Raw genomic sequence first — 20,278 nt, 5'->3', positions numbered from 1 at the left:
AGACATCTGCTTCAAATGTAATGTCATTTAACCAATGCTTAATATTCTCTTGTTAGGACACCAAAAACTTTTAAATTTTAATTTATATAATCCTTGTTAAAAAAAATAATTTTTCCAAATTTATGTAACAAATGTCCCAAAATATTTCTCCTAATGACAAATTCAACTTTAGCAGATTGATTCTACAAATGCTCAAGTTTCACTGAATTTAAAAGTGAGGTCATCTTTGAAGTAGGAATTTTTTTGTCTGTAAATTACAAATTATAAAGCACTGCTTATTGTGTAGAAACTTGTATAAACATACCCTAAAGTACTGGTTTTCCCAGAAAATACTTTATATAATAAATATACCCTAATGTGTAACTCCCCTCGGCCTAAGTTAGTTCCATGGTAATGTGAATTTAATATTTAATCCTTTAAGGGTGACCATAAAGTTACCAATGTCAAGGTAATAGGGACTGGGAGATCATGCAGAGTTGTGTGATAATTTGTTGCTTAATAAGAGGAACAAAAGTGTCTACATTCATTTTTTGACCAATAGTACTTTCGAATGTGCATGACATTAAACCGTCTAAAAATGTCAATAACTATTTTTATTAAATTACTCAAAATTTGTCCATTGGTGTCATCCATAATAGCACTGTATTTTTTAAATCCATAAAACTCTGTCAAAATATTGTGAGCAATAATACTTTAGGTTGTGCTTACTTCAACAAAACGTCAGCAACAAACTTTATAGTTTCTATAAATACAGCAGTTGGTGCACCATAAACTTACCCAGTCATATTTCAAAAGTTCAGAACTTAGATACTTTAAATAACAGATTTTAAATTACAGTAAATACTTCATTTTCTTTGCTTCTTACCAAATTGATACAATTTTTACTCGCCAACCTTGAAATTGTTTCTAATGGATTATGCGAAATAATCAAATATATGAATTTACCTGTCTAAGGAGCTTTATCAAATTACCTGTCTACTGACTTTTGGAGGAAAATTCTTCTAAAATTCCCAAAGGAACAAGCAATTGGCATAAATACTATAATTCAAGTCCTGCTGAAACAGCAACTTAACTTAGCAATTCTTACCAGCACAGAATTGGGAATGTCACCCAGGTCTTTCTTGTTAGCTGCTGGAATTATTACGGTTGTAAGTCCTGCTCTATGTGCAGCTAGAAGTTTCTCTTTGATACCCCCAACCTGAAAAATTTTAAAGATTTAAGAATACTTGTCTTCACAAATATATAGGCTAACCCTTGTACTATACAGAAAAAATACAATAGACATTGAATTTCAAAAATACCATAATCCTTTACTTTTTCTTCATTTGGGTTTCTTTTGTCTCTAATCAGTGGCCAAACTTATGCCCTATTATTATTTAGTGACCAATTTACCAAAGAATCCTTCAATAATCCAGATGAAACCCCCAAAAATACATGATATAGTATATAAATTTGTAAAAAATTGAAAAAACTGCCCACTCAGCAGACATTCTTTTGGGGGGCCCCCAAGATGGGAGGGGTGTGGGGATGGTTAGATGGCTGGGTGTCATGGGAAAGGAGGGGTAGTAAGGCTGTGTAGAGAAGGGGTTGTTTTGGAAGTTTGGGAGCAGTTTTCTTGCCTGGGAGGAGAGTGGGGATGCAGTGTTGGATAGGTGAAGAGGGCTAGGTAGACATCTGAGTTACTACAGCTTGTTGGTATGCTTATGACTATATTTTACACTATCCTCATTTATATTTTTACTGTACTTTATCATTGTAGAGAGAGAGAAACATCAGTGATAAAATATGACAATTTGTCCAAAATTGCATTTTTCATAACTATACAAAACCGAGGTCCTTTTTATCAATAGGAAGGTACTAGCGGCAGCTGGATAGGTCGTAAGCTTTCGAACAAGGGGTTCGGTAGTTAACTGCTTGTCCGACAGGCCTGCGCTGCGCGCGACTGGGAGGTAAACAAATCACTTTTGCTTTTGGCCCAAGCAAAAACTCCCCAGAAAAACGAGAGTGAGGGGTGGCATGAGGATTGGACTATGTGTAAAAGGACCTCAGGTTTGTATAGTTAGGAAAAATGCAATTTTGGACAAATTGTCATTTGTTCCGACACGGCATACAAACCTTCGGTCCTTTTACAATAGGAAGACTCACTTCTGGTGGAGGAATCTGAGTCCTTTTGTGAACAGACTGGTGTTCGCCCAACCTTGGAAGTCTCCCTGGTCGTAAGAGCGAGGGAGGGATCCAAGCCTCTGTCCGATGATCGGGGTGTGCACCGCAGGATCAATGGTCAGACCTCTGGACCGAGAGTACTAAGAGAGGAGCAAGCGTATCTTTTCGTACCCAGCAATGTAAGAACTGTTCCTGTACAGGAGCAAATATAAAGTCATGGGTTTGACTCTTGTAGGCATCCACTTCCCCCCCCTTGTAGGAGGAAGTGGTGGATATTCTGCTCCTATCCCTAGTGAAAGGGATAGGATGGGGCTCTGTCATATAGCCTCACCTGCATCTCGTCCTCATCCAGCTAGTGACGACCGTGGCCCTCTGCCCACAGGTAGAGGAGGAGGAAAAGATGGGAAGAGGGAGCCAGTCACTCACTCACTCACACATCCATCCACACAGTCACACCAGGACTCGATGCTGTTTCAGCCTGCGAGGGTCTGGGTTAGCTACACAACTTGTTGACCAGCCACCACGGGTCCAAGGAAAAGGTATCCAAGGACCTGTGGGCAATATCCCGAAGGTAGAAGGACGTAAAGGTAGTCTGGTTAGACCAGGACCCCTGCCTTCAGGACCTGCGCCACGGAGAAGTTCTTACGAAACGCCAACGAGGGGCAATACTTCTGACTTCGTGAGCTCTCGGACGGGACGTACGGATGTCGTCACTACCATCAGCCTCATACGCCCTCCTGATGACCTCACGCAGCCAGAATGAAAGAGTGTTCTTGGATACTTCTTTCTTGGTACCCCGGTGTTAACGAAGAGGCGTCGACACTCAGGCCTGAGGTGTCGAGTTTTCTTCAGATAGCGCCGTAGCGCCCTCACAGGACAAAGCAGCATCTCATCCGCATCATTATCGGTGAAGTCCATTAGGGAGGGAATCGTGAAGGACTCGAACCTGTCGTCAGGGACCGACGGTTTCTGAGTCTTCGCAACGAAGTTCGGGACGAAATCGAGCATCACAGATCCCCATCCCTGGAGTGTTGTACATCATAGGAAAGACCATGAAGTTCCCCTACTCTCTTCGCCGATGCCAGGGCCAGCAAGAAGAGGGTCTTGAGGGTCAGATCCCTGTCTGACGACTCTGGAGTGGCTCGAACGGCGTTCGAGTCAAACTCCTAAGGACGAGAGTCACATCCCACGCAGGGGGCCTGAGTTCCCTGGGTGGGCAAGACCTTTCGAAGCTCCTCATAAGCAAAGGAGATCTCGAACGAGTTCGAGATGTCCAATCCCTCAGTTTCAGGACGAGAGCCAGGGCGGCTCTGTATCCTTTGACTGTGGGGACTGAGAGGAGCTTCTCTCGGCGAAGAAAAACGAGGAAATCCGCTACCTGCTGAAGAGTGGCTCTGAGAGGAGATAGACCCCGTCTACGACACCAAACCACAGAAGACGGCCCACTTCCCCTGGTACACAGCTGCAGAGGACTGACGGACGTTTCCAGCCATCTCTGTTGCTGCGCTACGAGCAAAAAGCCTCTCGTTCGCAAGAGATGGTGGATAACAGCCAGAAGTCGTAGGGACCTGGACCTGCTCGGTGGTTACCGCTCGACGTGTTGGTGGGCTGGGCTTTGAGAAGGTTGTGCCAAGGGGGAATCTCTCTCGGTTCTCCTGCGAGAAGAGCAGCAGGTCGGATACCAAATGGCCTGTGGCCATTTGGAGCCACAGGATCATCCTGAGATTCGGGGTGTGACCAGTGCTCGACTGATCACCTTGCGAATCAGGCTGAACGGGGGGAAAGGCATAGACGAAGAGGTTGTCCCACGGGGTGTTGAAGAGCGTCCTCTGCAGCTGCCCATGGGTCCGGCACGGCTGAGAAGAAAACCTGAAAGCTTTCTGTTGTGCCGGGTGGCGAACAGATCCACGACTGGTCGCCCCCACACAGGTCGAAGAGCCTTTCCGCCACGTCCTGGTGTAGAGACCACTCGGTCACCTATCACCAAACCCCCCCCCCCCCTGATCCCGACGGCTGCTGGGAGCGTGTCTGCTACTACATTCCTCTTCCCTGGAATGTAGCGTGCCGACAGCTCTATTGAGTGTGCCTCGGCCACTCGTGCACCTGCCGAGTCAACTGGTACAACGGGAGAGACACTAGGCCCCCCTGTTTGTTGACGTAGGCCACTTACGTGGTGTTGTCGCACATCAACACCACTGAGTGTCCCATCAAGCGGTCCTGGAACTCTTGGAGAGCGAGGAACGCTGCCTTGAGTTCCAGTACATTGATGTGAAGGTGCTTGTCGTTTCTCGTCCCACACTCCTGAAGTCAGCAACTCCTCCAGGTGTGCGCCCCATCCCTCGGTCGATGCGTCGTGAGAACAGCTGCATGTCCGGGGGGGGAGTGCGCAGAGGCATCCTCTTAAGAGGTTCCTGTCGTCCAGCCACCAGGCTAGGTCCTGCCTCACCTCCGGTCGTCAGTGACACTGGAAAGCTTGGGGGATCCGTCGCCTGTGACCAACTCTCCTTTAGTCTCCACTGGAGAGACCGCAGGTGAAGACGCCCGTGAGGGACTAACTTCTCGAGTGACGACAGGTGTCCGATCACGACTTGCCATCGCTGAGCTCCCTGTTCTGCCGAGACAGGAACTGGTTGGCTGCCTCCCTGAATCTGCTGATCCGCGAGTCTGCGGGAAGACTCGCCCTGCTACCGTGTCGATCAGCATACCCAGATACTTCATCCTCTGCTTGGGCTCGAGATCGGACTTTTCGAAGTTCACAACGATCCCCAGATCGCGACAGAACTCGAGCAGGTCGATCCCTGTCTGTAGCAACTGCGAGCGGGAGCTCGCCAGGACTAACCAATCGTCGAGATACCTCATCAGACGTATTCCCGTGCGAATGGGCCCAAGCAGACACCAGAGTGAAAACACTCGCAGTGAACACCTGTGGGGCGGTTGAGAGAACCGAAGCAAAGTGCCCTGAAACTGGTACACGTCCGTCGAGGATGACGCGGAGGTACTTTCTGGAGGTACGGATGAAGGAATGGGTATTTGGAAATACGCATCCTTCAAAGTCCACTGAAAGCATGAAATCGTTCTCCCTGATGGAGTCGAGCACGGAACGTGCCGTCTCCATCGTGAACCGGGTCTGGCGAACAAACCGGTTCAGAGGAGAGAGATCTATCACCGGGCGCCAGCCTCCCGTAGACTTTTCCACCAGGAAGAGTCGACTGTAAAAGCCCGGTGACTGATCCGTGACGATTTCTACAGCTCTCTTGCTCAGCATGGTCTTGATCTCCTGTCTCAATGCTACGTCCTTCGATGACCCTGGAACGTACGACTGCTGTTGGACCGGGTTGGAGGTGAGGGGTGGCCGAGATTCGAAGGGTAATAGATATCCCTCCCGAAGGACATCTACAATCCAGGTCTCGGCGCCGTAGCGCTGCCAAGTTGCCCAACTGGCTGGCCAGGCACCCCCCCACTTCCGGCAGCAGGTGAGGGGGAACGCGTCCGCCCTAGCGTTTCCCCCCTTTCTTCGACTTCTTCCCAGAGCCTCCTCGGGAGAAGGAGGGCTGGGAGGAGGGCTGGTTACGGCTCCCCTTTGTAGAAGTCGAAGAAGACAGAGTCTTTCCCCGGGCTTCGACGCGACTACCGCCTTAGCCACCGAGGAAGCACTAGCCGAGCTCTTTGGCTTGGCCGCAGTCCGAGGCTGCCCAGAAGCCTTGAGACTGCTGGTGAACCAGACGGTCACTGTCGTCAGTGCGCCGTCTGTCCACCGCAGCGTCCACCATCCATCTCCCCTGGGAAGGAGAGACGTGGAAAAACTCCGTAAAGGGTCCGTTGCGTTACAAGTCCCAATGCCGCTTCACGCCCAGCCGCCCTGGAAACCCGAGTAAGGACAGCGTCCCATACGTCGGGAGAACCAGTTGGCCCACAGGTTCACCGTCTGGTGGGCAAGGAAGGAGATGGCTCTTCCCCAGACTGGCAAAGTCTCCTAAAGGCCGAGTCATCTTCGGGAGAAATTCCCCCGGAGTTGGCTGCGACTTAGATACTGTGAGGGACCACAGATCTAACCAGGAGACGGCCTGGAAAGCTGCCATGGCAGTCGATTCCAGGCCAAGTGCCTCTTGCTGCGAGAACCATAGGTTCTCGGACAGGAGCTGCTGCAGAGACACACCCGGAGTCAGCCTGGCTAACTCCGGGTTCACCTGGTTTGGGCGGCATGGGCATCGGGGTCCTCAGATGGCACGTAAAAACGCGCGTGTCGCAGCAGAGGAGGTGGAAGCAGCTTGCTCGACCTGCCAGACTTGAGAGAACCATCTTGCCCGGAGACAAGAGATTCTACCTGGTCCAGCACTGAGTCGGCAAGCTCGGAACCGCGGCAAGCCCACCGTCGGTCTGGGTTCCCTCTTCGGGCCCCAGAACGACTCGAGCCGGGACGTGGGCTCGGATGGTTTGGGAGCGGCGATCCTTCCGCGAGGTCGTTGTGCTGACGAATCAGCGCAATTACCTCGGCAAAGTTCCTCTGGATCTCAGGAGTTACTGCGTCCTGCGGAGTAGGACCGTCCAGTCCCTCGGACAGGGAGCATCTCCCGAGACCCTCCCCCTCGAGGGGGGGAACAGCGAGACCCCTCTCGGTCGGTCCTCCAGCCACTTGTGCATACGACCTGGCGGTCGAGAAAACCGTGCCTGGTACGTAGGACGTCGTGGTGGGATCCTGAGGGCACACCCCTCACGATCCACTCCTCAATACCTCGCCCCTCCCGGTGTAACCTGAGGAGGTTGAAGGTATGGGAGAGGCAGGACCTAACGCTCCCTCCTCGCTCGCTGGCAGAACCAGCGGGGCTTGGAAGACTGCAGGCGATCGTCAACCCGCGGTGGCGATCGAGCTGCAGGCCTAGCCGAGCCGTCTCGCTGTGGAGAACGGCTTGGACCGAGAACAGCGGCCCCGGTCTCGTGTGTCAGAGGAGCTGGTGCTGGTCGCCGTACCCGATCGCTTCTCGTGAGAGTGCGCGGTCAGGCGACCGGCGAGCTCCACGTCACGGTGAGACGGTGCGTATCCTCACGGCGCGTCACGTCGCTGGCACCAGCCGTGGCTGGCGCCGGCGAACGGGGGGACCTCTTCCCAGCCTCAGCCCGTGGCCGGTCGTGGACCGTCACGTCGCCCGGGTAGCCAGCTGCTCGCCGCGAGAGCGAGAGCTGGTTCTGGTGAGAATCGCGTGAACGACTGTCACAGTCTTCCGCTCCGTGCCGTGAACCTGACGCTGAGCTGGCTCAGAGGCCTGGTTCCTAGCTGCACGGTCGCTGGTAGGCGACCGTACACTCGGTACCTCTCGCGAAACACGAGAGGCGAGACGGACCCTGCTGCCGTGGCTCGAACACTAACAGCAGGTGAGGAAGTGCCGGTGTTAGCCGGCACTCCTCTGGTCTGGTCCCCCGTAGTCTTCTTCCTTGCGGAAGAAGAGACGGGTCCTGCCCCCGAAGGAGCAGGGTGACCAGCGGAAGAATCCCCGTCTCACCTGAGCGAGACGGGCCCTTAGAAGCTCCGAAGGAGACTTCTTAGGGGGGGGGGAGGCGACCTTCTTCTTCTTAGGCGGGGGGGGAGCCTTAGAAGAAGAAGGGGAAGAGGCGGCAGACGACGACGACGACACCTTCCTCCTCTTCTTCTTCTTCGTCAACCTCCTCAGGACCGATGTCAGATCTGTCATCCAGGGCGGAGCCGGGGCTGCTGTTGCCGAAGCAACAGGGCCCGGACGCACCTGTCCGAACAGATCGGCATCGGGAGCAGCGGCGCCACGAACAGGAACAACGTCAGCAGGTGCAGGCATCACAGCAACAGCAGTGGAGACGGCAGGAGCAGGTACAGGAACGGCAGCAGTCAGTGGTCGGCAACGTCACGTCCGTGAACAGCGGCTGGGCAGGTACGGCAGGCTGTACAGGCGGTCCAGGTGGACGGACCAGCGGCACAGACATCCTAGGTACAGGTGGGAGGTCCAGGGGGCGAGCTCTTCGGGCACACGAAGTCCGGTCGCGGCAGCACGGCAAACCCAGGCGGCGGCATCACACTCCCCCGTGGATACGGCGATGGACCCCTGCACCGATGTAGTTGGTGTGAGAGAGGGACCGACGTGCGGGGGGCGGGGTGTAACACCAGGTGAGGGAGGTGAAGCATAGCCAGGTGTTGGAAAGGGTCTGGTGGTGGTCGTTACCGTAGCATGCGTGACGCCACAGAGCCAGCGAGATGGTAGAGCAGCCCCTGGACAATCGGCACGCCCTGCAGACCCAACGATGCCCACACCTGTCCGAGGTCGTCCTTCGCGGCAACCGCACCTGAGGAAGCAAAGGTCGGGTGATTAGCAGGATCCTCTACCCGCTCGCGCGAAGACGAACGGATAGAGGACCCAGAGTACAACTCGACCATCGGGGTATCTAGCGCCCTCCTCCACACTCGACAGGTCGGGTGAGGAGAGGACCTAGAAACCCCCCCCGAAGGGGGGAGCTGAGCGGGGCGGCAGGAAAGAAGACGAAGTGTCCGTAACCAAAGGAGTCGCGGGAGAGCTTTCCGACGACTCCTTTGCAGGCCTTCGCTTCTTCCTACCTTCGTACAAGCCCCACTGCGCCTCCGACAATTACAACACCACTTCACAGGGCTCGGCTCGGGTGCACTCGCTCCCCCGACACCGATGCGCACAAAAATATGTGGATCAATTTCAGGAAGGAGCGGAACTTTCCGCATTACGCCCTTCGGTACCCGGGCACAATCTCCGGGGGGTAGCGAGGCGTGGAGATTCCATGATTGATCAATAATTCACAAATGATGAAAAAAGAGGAAATGATTGTACTTACAATTATGATTCATACACAAACACAACCAAATACTCAATGAAAGCAAACGACGAGAAGCGGCAGAGAGCGTCAGAACACACACGTCCACTCGCTGTGAGGCCGAAAGCAAAAGTGATTTGTTTACCTCCCAGTCGCGCTGCGCGCGCCTGTCGGACAAGCAGTTAACTACCGAACCCCTTGTTCGAAAGCTTACGACCTATCCAGCTGCCGCTAGTACCTTCCTATTGTAAAAGGACCGAAGGTTTGTATGCCGTGTCGGAACAAATCCTCATGTACTGTTGTGTGTATGATAATCATAATTAGTCAACTAAACTTGTAATGAAATACTATACAGTAAATCAAGCAAAAAAAAAAAGCAAATGTGATACTGCACTAGAAACACACTAACACTCATACTATGTAGAGACTGTAAAAGTCATACAATTAAAGCTTCCCTGATAAGAGGTGTAATGGAAACTTATCATAATTCCAATAAAACAAAATGATCTACTTTTTAAGGGTGTTCCTAAAACAAATTTCCTTCGAAACAGCTGTCATAGAGAAATCCCATATGTACTAAAGATATAAACACAGGGTATTGCAATGTAAGACACAAATGTAGTTGGTTTCATTTTAGTAGACTGTACTAGGCTAGGCCTTCAACTTGATTACCAATCTTATGGCTAAGTAACAATTCATAACCATCCCTTATACTTAACCACCACTTACCAAAGAACTGACAAATATTGGTTATGATGTTTACAAACTAAACAGCTTAAAGTTTGAAGTTTTACATTTATGTACAAAAAAATTAAAATAATAAGTCCAGTAATGCGTACATATATTTCTTTTAGCAACTAGAAAATTATTAACCTAATTCTTTTGCTACATGTAGTCGGTTCACTTAGGGTAGATTCTTGGGTGAGCTCTATGCCTATGAGAGACGTTTGTTTGGAAGCCTCTGATTGGCTAGTACCAGGAGGTAGGCAGCTCGCTCATGTCTCATATTTTCATCTGTAGCTTAGAAAACTAGCAATACGTTTATATTTCTTCAATTATCTCATGCTTTGCACAAGATAGGAAAATTTTGGTCATACTATAGGATTCATTGTTAATTGTACAACTAAATCATCTTTTTCTGAAATCATTAAGATAAACCACAAAGAATTACGAGTAAAAGTGAAGAGAGAAGCATTTACTTCTTTATACATGCTTTTACTTATCATTGGATTTTGCATCATTCATGTGATGAAGATAAAGTAAAACATGTGTATTGCAATACACCCCCTGAACACCTGAACTAGCCCTGGGTCACTTACCAGCCCGAACCATCATTTATTAAAAATTTACCAAATCTTTGGTTAAAATAAACGATCAGTGTGCCAATCTCCTGGCAAACACCCTCGTTACCTAGTTACCAAGCCCACGCTAGTAGCCCTGCCTCACGGGCCGGTCACACCTGCCCTCTCACGTCAATCACTTATCGTTCGCGGTGGAGTACAGATGTATCCACAGCGAACTCCTTTTGGTCTTGCCCGGCCTTCATTTGCACCTTTGATTGATTGAATTTGGTGACGAATTACGCATCCCTTTGGATTACGGTTGGATTGCTCTTAATACCTTGTCATTAGACATTGATTCTGCAAAGGAAGAAAGAAACAACAGGCTACGACAACGACTACTGCATCCTCGGCCACGACATCACAGAAAACGACGAGCGGAGTTCAACAACGTATCGTCTTTGCAAACAATGCAAGAAAAGGATGAGTACCCTATGACACGATAGTCATTCCTTATGCGTAAATTGTAGGCCTGTTCAATATAATGTAAAGACCAGATGTTTGGAATGTCAGGAGTGGTCTTTGGACCAGATGTTAGGGTATCTCAAACATAGGAAAGGTCTCGTATTAAGAAGTAACTGTAGGCAGGAAGAGACTAACGTAGATCAAGATAAAGACTTAGAGACAGTGCTCTTAAGAGACTTGAGAGTACGCTGACATCGAGTATGACATCTCTGTTACCGATTTTGTCAAGATTATGTGAGGATAGATCGAGCAATAGGGATACTGAAATTACTAATCGTTCTGTTCCAGCTCCCCTGCCTGTTCCAGAATCAGCCCTAACCGGTGCTGGGGGTTATGGGGATCCGCAAGCCCACGGGCAGGATCCGCCGTCCCCCCTGGCGCGGAGCAGGCAGTGTTGGCAGCAGATTCCCCTTCCCTCGATGTGTAAGTTCTCAGGATGATTAAAAACTTAGGTCAGATATAGACGAGTAGGGATAATAGGCTACATAGTGTTTAGTTTGTTAGGAAGAGAAGTGCAGGCTTCTTCCGGGTCGGTTTTCTATTAAAAGTAGTAGTTTTAGAGGCACAGTGTCCATTAGAGTATCTTTAAGCTTTTTCCTGCTTCGAGTTCCTTGCAATCAGAAGCTTTTAGGCCAGGGTTGGTCTTTCAGATATGCTCCTTCGTCTTTAAGGTTACTTTCCTCTACGTATACGATACGATAATTGGTAATATCAACTAATTCTCCGTTCAATGCATATTGACTTACGATCTTCGTATGAAGAGAATCGAATAAAATTAACTACGGTTAGCCTAGTGTTCACGATGAATATATCGTATGCATATTCAGTAGCCTAGCCTAACCTAAAGTATTCGCTGTACAACATATCGGTAGTTATTTTTATTTTGGCTAACGCTGTAGGCTTAAGGCATTCTTGACTTCGGATAATCAATACAGGTGTAATTGAAAACGAACGAGAATCCGATCTGAGGATAATTAATATGAATGTAATCGAACAGAATGAAGATCGGATTCTGTCCGACTAAAGCATTATAATTGTATTATGTGTATCATCATATTGGCGTAGTATAAACACTAAACTCGGCAGTCATTCACGCTGGAATCAGCGGATGACGAATACGGGTTTGCGTCGCCGTATCCATCTCATTCTCTCCTGATTTGACTAAAAATGACTAACCGTAACAACATCTCATTATGCAAGTTTTGTACAAACGGTCTAAGGAGACGTGTCTTCAACTCCTGTTGACATTTAATATAGTCAATGAGGTATCTAGCTTGGGGCATATAATCAGATGTCAGATATAAGGAATTTGTATGTATGACGTCTTCATACGTTTAACAGACTATTGCCGTCAGTATTTACATTGAGCTTATGTCAATTACAGTTACAAATTATTACCAGTCGTATTATCAAATTACAATGACAACTGAAATTTAATATTAGGCCTAATAAAGTTAATTTAATTACCTTTAAATATTATTTTATTACTTTTCAATTAAATTATAATTACACTAGCTTGTCGTCAAACAGCACTATTGTAAGGAGGTGTGGTTTAGACAGACAAGGATGCCGGCTAGTCTATTTTTTTTTTTTCTCCTTGGCTTCAGATTCAAACCATATCACTTGGTCTCGGCTAATGTTTTGTCCTTAGTTAGCATATTAAATGAATATCTGGAAGGCTTACTTATGTAACGAAGTCATACTGTTTCGGGTCTTACGATGTAATTTAAGACCAAAATTTGACTGATACGTCTCATCGGAAGCTAGTTGTTGTTAGATGGCGTTAAATTTAGGATTCCGTTCGTTTTTCACTCGTTTTCATAGGTATTACGAACCTTACACTTTATATACGTTATTAATCCTTTTGTCTGTGTGAAAAACAACAATAATGAGCTCTTTCATGCTTTTAGTTTCTTTTACCACGGCTGCGTTGGAATTCATACATAAGCTCGGGACTTCTGTCCAGGTTGCTGATGAACGTAATTTTTGCCTTATTAGCTTCAGCTGCATTTATATCATGAATACAGTAATTACCGTCCCACGCGGATGAATACAATAACGGATGTTGCTATCGGATTCGATTACTGTCACACGTGATCAATACAATAAAGTGATGTTGTTATAGGAGTCGATCGCATTAGCAACAAGTTCTCGTTCGGTTGGTTGTTCATAGCTGTACGGTAGCTGTACGAGTGTACGGAGTTATACGAGTAATTATCGTTAAGATAATACCCTTTTAACTTGCTGTAATTTGCGGAGGTGGAGATATTAGACGATCGTAATTTCTCTCTCTCTCTCTCTCTCTCTCTCTCTCTCTCTCTCTCTCTCTCTCTCTCTTCCCTGATTTTATCTCTCTCTCTCTCTTTTCCTGATTTTATATTCTCTCTTTATCCTAGACGATTGTTTTTCTCTCTCTCTCTCTCTCTCTCTCTCTCTCTCTCTCTCTCTCTCTCTCTCTCTCTCTCTCTCTCTCTCTTTTTCTGATTCATATTCTCTCCATATTCTCTCATCCTATTTTCCACGCTCTCCTAACACTGGACTCATTGTGCAACAGAGGTTTTTCTTCCTTTCACACCTTTCAAACTTTCTCAATTTCCCTTCAGCGCTGACTGACTCATAGGTCCCAATACTCGGCTTTGGCCTAAATTCTATTTTTAAACCCAACAATCTTGCTGTCTGAGTTAGTATTAGAGTAGGGAGCGAATATTCGGAATATGTATAAGGTATTCATGATATGATATATCACAAGAGGATTTTAAGTATTAGGAAAAGATAGGAAAGAACATGTCTGGGTCTATCTGAGGGTATTCTTCCAAGTGCCAACCAGGCAGAGTACAGACAGGCAGGTACAAACACTACAAGAGAGGACATCACTACGATCGACGACACCGTTGTCTCCTACGTACAGGGAGGTATTCAGTTTCTCCATTCCCTACATGAGAGGCCGAGAGCCACATGGGAGGTCTTCAGATTCCCTCCATACATGAGAGGCCGAGCCACATGGGGGTCTTCAGATTCCCTCCTACTGAGAGGCCGAGAGCCACTGGGAGGTCTTCAGTTTTTCCTCTACTCAGGTGAGGCACATAGCCAGCTGAGAGGAAACAGGTTTGTATCCCTTCCGCACTCAATGAGTTTTGACCTTAGGGTAGAGGTGCAGGGAGTTTTTCCCTCCACATATGGCAGGCCTAGAAGGCCACACATGGGAGATTAGCTTGGACGAGTGACAATGAACTTGAGACTGACTCGCGTACTCAATTATATTGACTGACAACTAGTACAGTGGAGGGCCGGGCAGATTTGATTCCCCACCTCCAAATTAATGTTGTTAATCGGGCTAGTTCAGGTGTTCAGGGGGTGTATTGCAATATGAAGTTTTTATTGTAAAACTAATATTGTAATACCTACCTGAACACCTGAATGATTCCCCACCCTCTCCCCTCTTTCATACAGAGTTATTGAGTTATGATTGACGGGAGAGGGGCAGGGTTGTGACCGGCCCGTGAGGCAGGGCTACTAGCGGTGGGCTGGTAACTAGGTAACGAGGGTGTTTGCCAGGAGATTGGCAACACTGATCGTTTATTTTAACCAAAGATTTGGTAAATTTTAATAAATGATGGTTCGGGCTGGTAAGTGACCAGGGCTAGTTCAGGTGTTCAGGTAGGTATTACAATATTAGTTTTACAATAAAAACTTCATTTTCATACAATAAATTCACCCTGAATACAATGGTGCTTTCAGATTTTAGATGCATGTGATATTGAAGAGAAAATGAAGAATATGTATTATTATGTTGCATCCGTAAATGACAAGTTTAACAGTATTGCTGAGAGACCATGATCTGCAAGACATTGTTGCGTTGGTCGTCTCAGTTAGAGCTTTGAGTTGCCAATTAACGATATCGACAATATTCACTGTGTTATGTCGGTACATTTTCTGTAAATAAATACACACAATTCCCATTAAGTCTGTCAAACATTTTCAGTCCAGTATCATATATATGAGTACATCTAGACATTTGATAAAAAAAAAAATAATAATAATTAGATGGATGCATCTGGTATCTTAAGAGCCTTAGATCGGGGCAGGGGAAAATTCAGTCAAGGGAAGAAGTTGAACTCTACAGAAAGACATGGCACTCTTCAACTCGGCCTAAGCTTTTTTAATCAGGTTGTTTCAGCATATTGTTTCTAATTTTCTTAAGTGAATATATTTTCAAACAAAAGATATCAAGAGACTTATTTGAGTGATATGAAATAATAATCTCAGTGAGGTAATAAACAACAAAGTAAGACTGGTTTCCTTTCTGGCAGAGTCAAGTACGGATGCAACATAATAAGACATATTCTTCATTTTCTCTTCACATTATTACATGCATCTAAAATCTGAGAGCACCAGTGTATTTAGGGTGAATTTATTGTATAAAAACACAATTTTATTTTATCTTTATCACATGAATGATGCAAAATCCAATGATATGTAAAAACAGGTATACAGAATTAAATGCTTCTCTCTTCACTTTTACTTGCAATTCGTTTGTGTTTTATCTTATTGATATAAGGAAAAGATGATTTAATTGTATAATTAATACCAAATCCTATGGTACGACCTAACTTTCCTATCTTTTGCAAAACGTGAAATAAATGAACTATAAACATATTGCTAGTTTTCTAAGCTATGGATGAAAATATGGGACACTGAGCGAGAGGCTTACCTCCCGATGATACCAGCTAATCAGAGGCCGCCAAACAAATGTCTCATAGGCATAGGGCTCACCCCAGAATCTACCTTAAGTGAACCAACTACTTTATCCTACAAAAAGCTGCTGATTTTACCTTTATCCTACAAAAAGCTGCTGATTTTACCTTTATCCTACAAAAAGCTGAAGTTTCAATAAGAAAATTAGTTATAATTAGCTCCCAAATTAATAAAATAACACCATGCATTTTTCAGAACAGTGGCGGACAAGAACAAACATGAAAAAACATCCTCTGACAACATGGTGGGTAGTTACAAAAGCTGCCTTAATTTGTATCATATTTATGTAAAAAATAAAAATACCCTATACGTAATATATTTTCATGCATATTTTGAACATTAAAGCATGAACATTTATAAAACTGACACATCGATTGCTAAATTTGCACTTTTTTTTAACTATATTTTCGGAAGATTGGCAGGTGGTGGCTCACAAGAAAGAACATGAAAAAACATCCTCTTTGATAATGTGAAGGGCAGTTTCAAGAGCTGCCTTTGTACCTTTTCTGTGCAGAAATGAAAATACCCTATACATAATACATTTTTATACACATTTTAAACATAAAAGCATTAACATTTATAAATCGACACATCCATAGCTAATTTTGCACTTATGTAACTTGATATTTTCGGCAGAGAACAGCGTCAGAGGCATATATTTTACCCTGATATGTATGTAATAACTCTCCATAAAATTTGTTAATATCATTTGCTTAACCTTTATAGTCTGCACAGCATTTCAACAAATGTATGAACTCGCTAGACATAACGGTGCTAGCGGCGCAGTTTACCAAAAATTGTGCCGTAAAAATACCTTAAAATGTCTTATTTTTTTAATGAATATTTTTTTAAGAAAGCCGTAAAACCGATTCGCCACTAAGCGATTGTGCTGCTAACCGCAGGCCGCCTGTAAACGTCTACTATGATATTCATTTAACTCTGAACTTGTTTAATGTAATTTATGTGCACTGTTTTGTATAAGGCAAGGTTAGGGTAGTAATGGGTGGTTACAAACGGATTAATCCATTTTCAGTTATTTCTTATGGAAAATATTGATTCAGATCTCAAAAAAATCGAATTTCGAAGTCTCTTTTGGAACAGATTATTGTTGAGGTCCAAGGCTCTACTGTACATGGTCCATAGAAAAATCTGCAAATATGCAAATCTGCAAATCATGAGTCTTCATATAGCAGGGGTCAACTGTATGCACATAAATACAGGCGGCCCTCGGTTAGCGGCAGGGGTTCCGTTCCTGGCCACCGACGCCAAGCGATTTTCGACGCCGAGCGATTTTAAAGCCTACGGCCGCCGCACACCTTCTTTTGAAACTCTAGACCAGTCAAAGGCGCCGTAATCCCACAACGGCGCAATAAGTAAAATTATATTTATGCAGTATAGTACTATAGAATTTACTGTACAGTACATGTGGGTGTCTAGAGTATGTAAAGATATAATAAAGTTTATACAGTGTACAGGTAGCTGTAGTGTTCAGGTTACGATCATTAGTCTTACGATAGTTCGATTTTATGAGAGATCAAATTACAATGGCCTAACTTTATCCATCTTCTAGTTACATAAGTTCAATAACAGCAAAAGAGAATGATGAAAGTATGGTTTTAACGTTATACTCGTTGCGTGAACGTGTACAGCCATGAACAACCTTTCGAACGAGAAACTACTTTTTTTTTTTTTCTAAGTACAACCGAACTGGATAACATCTGTTTGGCTTGTATTTCGATCATCGTACTACAGTGCAACATTACCAGTATTTGTTATAAATGGCGTTATGTATAGAATAGAACTGAGATATCTTAATGTAATAACTTTATTCGCTATAGATCAGAGATCAATATAGATTAACCCTTAAACGCCGAATGGACGTTATTAAACGTCGAGTCAAAATCTCCCCCGATTTCCGAATGGAACGTACCATACGTCGGCTCAAAAAGTTTTTTTTTTTAAATTCGCGGAAAAAATACTTATAGGACCTACCAGCCGAAAACTTTTGTATCACGCGCCTTGGGGGATGCTGGGAGTTCACGGATCGGGGAAGGGGTTGTTTTGTTTACAATCGTTACGCAGGCGCGCAAGCGCGAATTTCTTTCTTATCACACTAAAAAGTATCAGTGACAAATCTCAAAAATTATTTCGTCACTTGACATAATTTTGCACCGTTTTAAATGATTCCGTTACCATGAAGTATTATATATGAAAATGTGCGCAATTTCATTTAAAAATACAACAAAAAAATACTCATGATGTAACTTTTTTATCAGTTTGAAATATTTCCATATAAATAAACGATAAGTGCCAAAATTTCAACCTTCGGTCAACTTTGACTCTACCGAAATGGTCGAAAAAACGCAATTGTAAGCTAAAACGCTTATATTGTAGTAATATTCAACTATTTACCTTAATTTTGCAACAAATTGGAAGTCTCTAGCACAATATTTCGATTTATGGTGATTTATGAAAAAACTTTTTCCTTACGTCCGCGCGGTAACTCTTCCGAAAAAAATCATACATGCGATTGTGGTAATGTTTGCACCATTTTAAAATTAGCCGTTACATAAAGTTTTATATATAGAAATGTGCGCAATTTCATGCACAATACAACTAAAAACACCCATGGTTGTAGCTTTTATCAGTTTTGAAATATTTTCATATAAAAAAAATGATAAGTGACAAATTTTCAACCTTCGGTCAAATTTTGACTCTACCGAAATGGTCGAAAAAACGCAATTGTAAGCTAAAACTTCTTATATTTTGTAATATTAAATCATTTACCTTCATTTTGTAACAAATTGGAAGTCTCTAGCACAATATTTCTATTTATGGTGTGAATTTATGAAAAAAATAAACATTTTCCTTAGTCCGTCGTAACTCTTCCGAAAAAAATCATACGTGCGATTGTGGTAATGTTGCACCATTTTAAATTAGCCGTTACATAAAGTTTTATATATGAAAATGTGCACAATTTCATGTAGAATACAACGAAAAATAATTGAAGGTTGTAGCTTTTCTCATTTTTGAAATATTTGCATATAAATCACGATAAAATTAAAAAAAAAACCACGTTCGGTCAACTTGACTCTAACGAAAAATGGTCTAAAAACGCAATTGTAAGCTAAAACTCTTATATTTTGAGTAATATTCATTCATTTACCTTCATTTTGCAAACAAATTTGAAGTCTCTAGCACAATATTTCGATTTATGGTGAATTTATGAAAAAAACTTTCCTTCCCTCTGCGCGCGGATTCTCCGCCATAAATCTCCGAATTGCGTACATCGAATTCTCGGAAAATTTGCTCCGTTTCATATTAGGCATTTCATAGAGTTTTATATATGAAAATGTGCGCAATTTTAAGTAAAATATAAGGAAAAATATTTGAAGGTTGTTGTAGCTTTTCTCATTTCGAAATATTTGCATATAAATCACCGTAAATAGTTAAAAAAACCACGTTCGGTCAACATTTCATTGACTCTACCGAAATGGTCGAAAAACGCAATTGTAAGCTAAAACTCTTACAGTATCGTAATATTCAATCATTTGTATTCATTTTGAAACAAATTGGAAGTCTCTAGAACAATATAGATTTATGGTGAATCTTTTAAAAAAAACAATTTTTTTACGTCTGCGCGTTATGAATTCGTACATAATTTTGTGATAATATTTTTCCGGTGTTGCTTTTATTGTTTTACAATGTATTATATATCAAAATGATTGCAATTTAGTGTACAATACAACAAAAAAAAAAGAAACTCGTTAGCTTTTACCGTTTTTTGCACAGCGTGATTTTAATACAATTATGTATGAATTTTTTTTTTTTTCGCTACCATATATCGCATTATTTACATATGATAATGATGATATTATTTTTCATTTCTGGATGAATTGCATACTAAATTTCAGGCAATGACAAAAAAAGGAGCCAAAAATGAACTCTTAATCTTCAAAACTAAGCGCGCTGTGAATTTTTGAAAAAAATTATTTTTCTGCTTCCGCGCTCACTAAAAACAAAACCGGCTCCAGAATTCGGGGGAGTTTTTTATTTTTACCGCTTCGGCGTTTAAGGGTTAAAGATCAATCGGGAAATATACCGTTAAATTTAAAAACCTAGTTATAACTGAAGCTGAGAAAACTGTTCAAGCTGCTAATGACTATTATCGTACATCGGCAACAAGGATAAAACTGCAGTAAACGTCTGCCATCACACACAACTGTAGATAAAATTGGGATAAAATCATTTTAATCAAAACTACTGTGCTTGAAAGAACACATTTTACTGTGGTCACGCCGATATAAGGATAAATAACGCAAAGTTTGTATTACGGTGATAATAAAGGATTACGTATTGCGAAACGGAAATCACGTAATTTTTACGCAATAAACATGCCGCCAACGTAATCTGTTAACGAAAAAAAATAGTAGTTCACATTCACAACGAGACATATTCAATAATAAATATTTCCACTAAAAACACGCTGTATATGGAAAAATAACTTTGTCTCATATAAGTCAAGTATATAGATATTCGTTTATGCTAACTAGAAGCAAGAGCATTCGCTCAGAATTGCGTTATGGTGAAAGACTCGTATTCATCAGCTGATTTCAAACCACAACATTGGCCGCTCCGCGGAATACAGGCTTAAGTTTTGCCATAGTATTTTAAAATACAATAATATGAGAATACATACAATATTCTTAGATACAGTGAAATAATGTATAACTTTTTAAAGGATTTATGGA

The 20,278-nt window shown here is 43.9% G+C and overlaps 1 protein-coding gene across 1 annotated transcript in view; it reads right to left on the bottom strand.

Moving 5' to 3' along the window:
- The window catches only part of LOC135212072 (lon protease homolog 2, peroxisomal-like), a 249,420-nt gene that overhangs the window by 998 nt on the left and 228,144 nt on the right, over positions 1-20,278 (bottom strand). Inside the window, 1 exon segment of the mRNA XM_064245420.1 lies at positions 1,088-1,198. Within this exon segment, the coding sequence (XP_064101490.1) occupies positions 1,088-1,198 (111 nt within the window).

The sequence above is a fragment of the Macrobrachium nipponense genome, chromosome 40 (assembly GCF_015104395.2).
Source record: "Macrobrachium nipponense isolate FS-2020 chromosome 40, ASM1510439v2, whole genome shotgun sequence".
Taxonomy (NCBI): Eukaryota; Metazoa; Arthropoda; class Malacostraca; order Decapoda; family Palaemonidae; genus Macrobrachium; species Macrobrachium nipponense.
The sequence above is the reverse complement of the archived record's forward strand: the minus strand, read 5'-3'. Positions and strand labels throughout refer to the sequence as shown.